This window comes from Periophthalmus magnuspinnatus, chromosome 5 (assembly GCF_009829125.3).
Source record: "Periophthalmus magnuspinnatus isolate fPerMag1 chromosome 5, fPerMag1.2.pri, whole genome shotgun sequence".
NCBI classification, from domain to species: domain Eukaryota; kingdom Metazoa; phylum Chordata; class Actinopteri; order Gobiiformes; family Gobiidae; genus Periophthalmus; species Periophthalmus magnuspinnatus.
The window spans coordinates 9122223-9129532 of record NC_047130.1 but is presented as its reverse complement, the minus strand read 5'-3'; the positions used below and the strand labels follow the sequence as shown (position 1 = coordinate 9129532).

Genomic DNA, 7310 nt, shown 5'->3' with positions numbered 1-7310 from the left:
TAGAATGAGAATAATTATAATTGATTAAAAATGTTCACTAAACTTACTTGAAAATAATATGAAAATAAGAATGTAGTTTTACAGCTCTGAGTCACTGTCTAGTTAAAAATACATAAGTACAATTGTAGTATCACAATGTTTATGTTTTGTTTTCCATTTAAAAAATTACTTACTAATTACTAAAAAAATAAAATAAAATTTAATATTAAAAAAATAAAATCTCTCCTCTGCAAATCATAGTGGCAAAAGTTATAGGGCAAAATGTGAAACTGTTCCTTTAAGACCTCAGTGGGAGGAGGACGTGACCGGCTTTTCCTCTTACCTGGCTCAAAGTACTGTCACTTCAGATTTACTCATGGCCTAACAGGTAGGCACAGACTTTTTTAATACTGAGAGTAGTCCTAGTTTATATTGCATCAGGTTTTAAAAACAAACCTGTACATATAGTGTCCACAAGGAAATCATAACCTCTCCACATCACATCGTTCTTATGCTATCAGTGTCTGTGTTCTGTTTCAAGTTGTTACTGGTGTTTTCAGATGTTATGGAATTGGGCATTTGTGATGCTTTTAATTGTATGACCAGTAGAACTTTTGTCTCATCTTTCAGAGAAATGGGGAGCGCAGAGTTGGTCATCCCAGAGCTCTCTCAGGGAGAGTCCTACCACGTTTTCTGCAGCTACAGCAGCACTGACTACCAGTGGACACACGCTCTCATTGAGGAACTGGAGGACAGGGGCCTGAGGGTGTGTGACCATGAGAGAGACTTCACTGCGGGACGTCCCATCCTGGACAACATGTCTGAAAGCATTCAGCAGAGCCAGAAGGTGCTACTGATCCTGAGCGCAGAGTTTGTGAGGAGCCGCTGGTGTTTGCTGGAGGCCAACATGTCCATGTTCAGAGACTGTCTGCAGAGGAAGCCCATAGTGCCAGTGCTGCTGCAGCGAGACCTGCAGGTCCCTCTGCACCTGGCTCACCTTACCTGCCTGGATGTCCACCAACCAGACTTCAGACAGCAGTTACTCCGAGTGCTGTCCACACGTAACCAGGAAATGCAGGGCTGCACAGTCGTGCCCTACCAGCCCCCATCCGTCTACAATGGCAAGAGCCTCGAGCCACTGTCCCCTGTGAACGAAGAGCAACTCAATGAGTTTGACTGTGGAGAGTGGAGCGACACAGTAGTGCCCCAACAGCTTCGTCTGATCATTCAGCACCCAGAGAGCTACAGAGAGGCCATTGGGATCATCAACACTGTCTCTCAGACAAAAGTGAAATATAGGACTTCCTGGTCCCAAGGAATGTACCATGCCTCTCTGCTTGCAAGAATATTTTTCTGTGGTGTAATACTAACAGTTATTTTTACTACACCAGGTATCCCAGTAACACCAGCAGTACATATTCCAGGTTATGTGTGTATAGGTTTAGTGGGACTTTGGGTTTTCTATAAAATTGTATCCTTCAGAAAAAATGAGCCTGAGCGCATTATGGATGAGCTGAAGAAGGCCATTGGTCAGGCCAACAGCCTCCTGTTTGAGGAGCACGTCCTGATAGGCTCTCAGTCACCCTCTAAACTCCTCCTGGTTTATGTGAGTGTGGAGGGCTGCAGAGAGGAGCTCAGTGCTCTGTCCCAGGACCAGGACTTCTTTCATACAGCCATAGTGGAGCACTCCTGTGGGTATGCCTGCTGTCTCGCTAAAAGGTACTTCCCATTTCAAACCACCTCCAGCTCTAGTCACCTGGAAGGAGGTGTGTGCTTCTGTCAGTATGTCACCCATCAGCTCTCTGTGAAAAACACCAGGTTTAGCTGTTTTAAAAAAACATGTAGCCCCATATTTCCATGTTTATTTTCCTCAAAATGCAGTGGATGCCAATATTAATGTGTGATGTAACCCTTTTTGTTTTTGAGAACCTTCCAATGATCTTAATATTGTTAAAAATATTTCAATAAAGACATAACGAAGGTGCATGTGTGATGTATTACAATAGGGGTAATATTGAAGTTCAGACATGTTGCTTTTTAACATACTTTTGGAAATGAATAATGAAAATATAATGAAGACATAACTGTAAACTGTGAAAAGTAGGTCAAAACTGATAGTTGATTTTACACAACATATCCCATTTCAAGTAAGTACAAAGAAAATGGCATAAACGAGAACTGTGTCAGAATCAAAAAATCCACAACTAAATGACTGTATCTTTGGCTCCGCCCCCTTTTATTACACAGACACTGGATGACGAAGATCCCATAATGCAGCTAGTTCCCCCTGATCGACCTTAGCCTTTCCTCTTTTGAGCTTTTTCACTCGTTGTCAAGGCACAGCCCAGAGAACACTCTTAGACATGACTATGAGACAACAAGAGGTCCAAAAACAGTAGTGGTGGGTAATAATGTAATAATCAATGTTCCTTCACCCTAGCCCTAACCTTAACCAGAATCTCAAAACCAGGCCCTAACCTTAATCCTAACACTGGAAAAAAAATTGTAATTTGGAAAGTTTTGGTAGTGGAATATTTAGTTCTATGAAAAACTACATAAATATTTTTACATCAACATCCAGTTCATTTGAAAACCTGGTTTGTGGTGTCATGACACTGTTCCTTTAAGATGACAAAGGGAGGAGGAATTAAACTACAGTTCCTGCAATCAGGTTCAAAGTGTAAGCTCCTGTCATTCTTGGCTTACCTGTCCGGCATCAGGTAGGTGAACTTTTTCTTTTATAATGAATGAATTCAAATGTTGGAATGTATGTCTTTTTCTAACATTTATTTGATAGCATTTTATTGTTAATGTTAATGATAAGCTATGCTAGTCCTGCAATGTAAATGTAATGAAATACGCATTTTTAGTGCGTTCACCTGCCCCGGGACAGCAGAAAGGAGCAGTAGCTAAATCGGGTAGAGATAATCTTTTCTTTTGATTAATGCATTTGTACATGGTCCCTGAATAAAGTAAACAGAACACTAAACATGGCCAAACAGCATGTATGTAGAAACTAAATATGACAAGTGTATGCTGAAAGTAAAAAAGTAAAATACATTAAAGACAGAGTACCTTTTAAAATGTGAAAAATAAGCTAATTACTCACAGTGAAATGCTATAAGCTTTTACGTTAAAATTTTTACCTTAATTAAATGTATTGTTATTATATTTGATCTATTCAAATGAGTCCTTGGCAGACAATAATCTCATGAGCTGCAAGTGATATTTGAATAATACATCAACTATTTCTGAATTTAACTTGTAAAGAAAGAGAATGTGTACATTTTACAATACTCCATTTTTTTTTTTTTTTTTACATACAATCTAGATGAACCACCATTGTAATTCTTCCAAAGATAATTTGTGGAGTTTTACATTTTTTTCATTTTTGTAAAATTCACAAACACCTGTGTCATCTCTAAAAGCTTACATGGTCTGGCTCCACCACCGTTACAGAACTAAATACAGAACCACAGTATCACAAACCACCAGAGCCATAAACAGAGGTCCCTGTGAGAGGAAGTACCTTGTCAAAATGTTCTGTCTTACAAGGGCTGTGTACAATGGAACTGCTAATGTTATAAAGCCAGGAGGGACGCTCCCAGCGTTACAACTTTAAAAGGTTGCTAAAATGAGAGACTAAGACACACACACACAACACCTGTGAGCACAATTCATAAGAACTAAATTCAGCACTTGAGACTATGTGCAATACCTAAGTACTTTACGGTATGTGCAATTTTATAGGACTTATCTGCAATGCTTCAGTACTTTAGACTAGTGCAAGACATACAGCACTTAAGTGTAAGTGCAGTATTTAAGCACTGTACGGTATGTGAAACACTTTGAGGACTTTAAGGTACATGCTATACACAGCACTTTAGGGTATGTGCAATACATATCACCTTATTTTAGGACAATGCATTGTTGGACATTATAAGTAATTGTGAATTGTAAATGAATGTGTGAGCCTGTTTGACTCGTGAGTGTGTGGTGGCTGCTCCTGCTCTGTACTCAAGTCTGCTGTTGTTTGTATTGTGATTCTAATGTGAGGTTCTTGTTGTCTTTGGTCCTAATGTTTGTAATATTGTTTTAGTGTTTTATGCTACGTATGACTTTTGATGTTACCATCAGCTCATATAAGAAAACAAATGGAAATTGGACTCTGACTCAAATCTGGTATATTTACATATGATCATATGTTCATTAATATTCACTGTCTCTTTTCTAAATAAAAAGTTTGTATAAACATATTTGATTTAGCATACCCAATTACTCACAAATTTTTCTGCTCATTCTTAATAAAACTTGACTTTTGTCTTTCAGAGAAATGGGCGCAGAGTTGGTAATCCCAGAGCTCTCTCAGGGAGAGTCCTACCACGTTTTCTGCAGCTACAGCAGCACTGACTACCAGTGGACACACGCTCTCATTCAGCAGCTGGAGGACAGGGGCCTGAGGGTGTGTGACCATGAGAGAGACTTCACTGCGGGACGTCCCATTCTGGACAACATGTCTGAAAGCATTCAGCAGAGCCAGAAGGTGCTACTGATCCTGAGCGCAGAGTTTGTGAGGAGCCGCTGGTGTTTGCTGGAGGCCAACATGTCCATGTTCAGAGACTGTCTGCAGAGGAAGCCCATAGTGCCAGTGCTGCTGCAGCGAGACCTGCAGGTCCCTCTGCACCTGGCTCACCTCACATACCTGGAGATACAGCAGCCAGACTTCAGACAGCAGTTACTCCGAGTGCTGTGTACACCTAACCAGGAAATACAGGGCTCCACTGTGGTGTCCTACCAGCCGCCATCCCTCTACAACGGCAAGAGCCTCGAGCCACTGTCTGCTGTCAACGAAGAGCAGCTCGTCAACAAGTTTGACTGTGGAGTGTGGAGCGACAGTGTACCTGACCAACTGAGCCTGATCATTCAGCAGCCAGAGCGCTACAGAGAGGCCATTGGGATCATCAACACTGTCTCTCAGACAAAAGTTAGGTTCAGATCTTATTGGGCAATAGGAATGTATGGCCTTGGGTTTGGGTTAGTTATTGTATTATTAATTTCATTAATAGGAATACTAATAAAAATGCCTTTTAGGAACAATACTGAACATGCTTTTAAAATAGTGGGTATAATATTTTTTATACTAATAGTGCCGGGGTTACTATATAAGATATTCTTATTCAGAAGGGATGAGATACGTCGTGTTGTGCGAGAGTTGCAGAAGGCCATTGGTCAGGCCAACAGCCTCCTGTTTGAGGAGCACGTCCTGATAGGCTCTCAGTCACACTCTAATCTCCTCCTGGTTTATGTGAGTGTGGAGGGCTGCAGAGAGGAGCTCAGTGCTCTGTCCCAGGACCAGGACTTCTTTCATACAGCCATAGTGGAGCACTCCTGTGGGTACGCCTGCTGTCTCGCTAAAAGGTACTTCCCATTTCAAACCACCTCCAGCTCTAGTCACCTGGAGGCAAACGTGTGCTTTTGTCAGTATGTCACCCATCAGCTCTCTGTGAAAAACACCAGGAGGTTCAAGAGTTGTATACCATAGTGTACCAACAGTCATTTTTAAAGGAAATTCTTCTTTTAGCAATCAAATTTACATTACATTTATAGCACTTCAATTGTAAAATACAAGTCAGCAACTGACTTACTTTAAATTCATGCAAAAAACAGTAAATTACCTCATAAAAATGTTTATGTCCATAATTATTATTTTAACTTTTTCACTGTCAGATGTTTTGTAAGACCAACTTCTTTCCTGCCTTAGGTTTTGCAAATGGAGCTGATACAGATAAAGCTGCTCAGGTATTTTCTTATATTTGGAGTATATTCTTGAATATGAATATGGAGTATATGAGTATGAGTATGGATGCGTGTGCATAACATTATTGAAATAAAGTTACTAAATTGTGTTTTGTAATTTTGTTCACAGTAATAACACATTCCTTTACTTGTAGAGGCTGGTACAAAAGTGAAGTGCCTATAAAAAGGAAATAGTAGCAATACTCTGTTTTCTATTTGTAGACAAGTTTGGTAAGACAAGCTTGGTAAATTATTTTGCACATTGACAAATAAGTAAAACAGACAGGTAGTATAATGATCGAAAAAATAAAAGCATATCGCATGTACACAAGTCTTAAACAAGCCTTAAATATAAGTTATAATTTAATATGGGTGCAATTGAGGCATCTGTTCCCAGAATCCATTCCTCATTTAAGAATCACCAGACACATAATGTATGTGTAATGTGCCATGCTATAAACAGAGTACAAAATCACATGGATAAACACATAGTAACCTGGACAACTGAGGGATTACACAAACATGAATAACCACAGTAACACTGTACTTTCCATTCAAACCACCCGTGCCACAAACCACCTTTAAACAAGCTTTTATGTCTGCATGGTGTGAGAACTTCTGCAGGACACAGCTGTCTATGCTGTGCCTGAAGTCTGCAATGTAGAGAGTGAAGAGGAAGGGTGCGAGGACGGTCCCTTGTAGGACCTCACACTGCAGGTCAGGAGGTCAAACACACAGTCCCGGGCTTTCATAAACTGGAGTCGATTTGGAGTTAGTCCAGAATCCACTCTGCCAGATCACAGTTCACACCAGCCCTTTCCAACTTGCTCTTTCACCTTTGAGAGCCCTCATTTGTTCTACAAGATTTTCTGCAACATTTTTTGGTAAATATGAATATATTACACTATTTTAAACAGCTGAATAGTTCAATTCAAAAACGAGCCAGCCAGGAGTCGAACCTAGAATCTTCTGATCCGTAGTCAGACGCGTTATCCATTGCGCCACTGGCCCACTGACACAGGAAGGGGGTTTCCAAAACAAAGAGTGCGAGACACAAACCACTCGGAGGCCCTCCCCCACCACACAATATGCATCACAGGCAACTTTCTCACTTTAAAGGGGCAGTGTTGTTCTTGTTTCCCCAAAGCAATAATGAGCCCATTCACACATGTACTACAATGTAAATATAATAACTGAATTTTCCTAAGATTTGACCAATATAAATAAAGACGTATTGGGGAGTTATTGTTATTGTATTCTTCACATCTTTCTGACTGTGTGTGAGTCTCTTGTTTGTGTGGACAAAAACAGCTGTAGCCCCATAATAGAAACAGGTTCATTAACTTCTCGTTCTAAACTGAAAAACTCCCTATATATAACACTTGTTCAGTGTTATTTTACCATAGCAAGCAGCAGCATTTATTTATAATGTACACAAGTCTGGATTTCTTTAAATCTACTTACTAACCATGTCAGTCACCTGCATCCCTACCAAAATGGATAATACATTAAAGGTAAATTATATTCATGTCATA

General features: G+C 40.1%; 1 protein-coding gene and 1 non-coding gene across 2 annotated transcripts; one reads left to right on the top strand and one right to left on the bottom strand.

Annotated features, from left to right (window-relative positions):
• The first annotated feature begins 613 nt into the window (after positions 1-613).
• Positions 614-5866, top strand: LOC117371074 (uncharacterized). Its single transcript, XM_055221828.1, has 5 exons — positions 614-1299; positions 1462-1698; positions 2317-2380; positions 2608-2699; positions 4309-5866. The coding sequence occupies exons 1-5, from the start codon at positions 614-616 to the stop codon at positions 5519-5521; spliced, it is 2292 nt and encodes a 763-aa protein (XP_055077803.1). The 3' UTR covers positions 5522-5866.
• Positions 5867-6713: 847 nt separating this feature from the next.
• Positions 6714-6786, bottom strand: trnar-acg (transfer RNA arginine (anticodon ACG)). The gene has a single exon. It is a non-coding gene; the product is annotated as a tRNA-Arg (tRNA).
• Between the last annotated feature and the right edge of the window lie 524 nt (positions 6787-7310).

Excerpts from the sequence above, each read along its gene's own strand:
- LOC117371074 (XM_055221828.1), top strand. The coding sequence starts at position 614 with ATGGGGAGCGCAGAGTTGGTCATCCCAGAGCTCTCTCAGGGAGAGTCC. Across the intron at positions 2,381-2,607 it reads GAGGTCCAAAAACAGTAGTG|ATGACAAAGGGAGGAGGAAT; the intron begins GTGGGTAATAAT and ends TGTTCCTTTAAG. Across the intron at positions 2,700-4,308 it reads GCTTACCTGTCCGGCATCAG|AGAAATGGGCGCAGAGTTGG; the intron begins GTAGGTGAACTT and ends TTTGTCTTTCAG.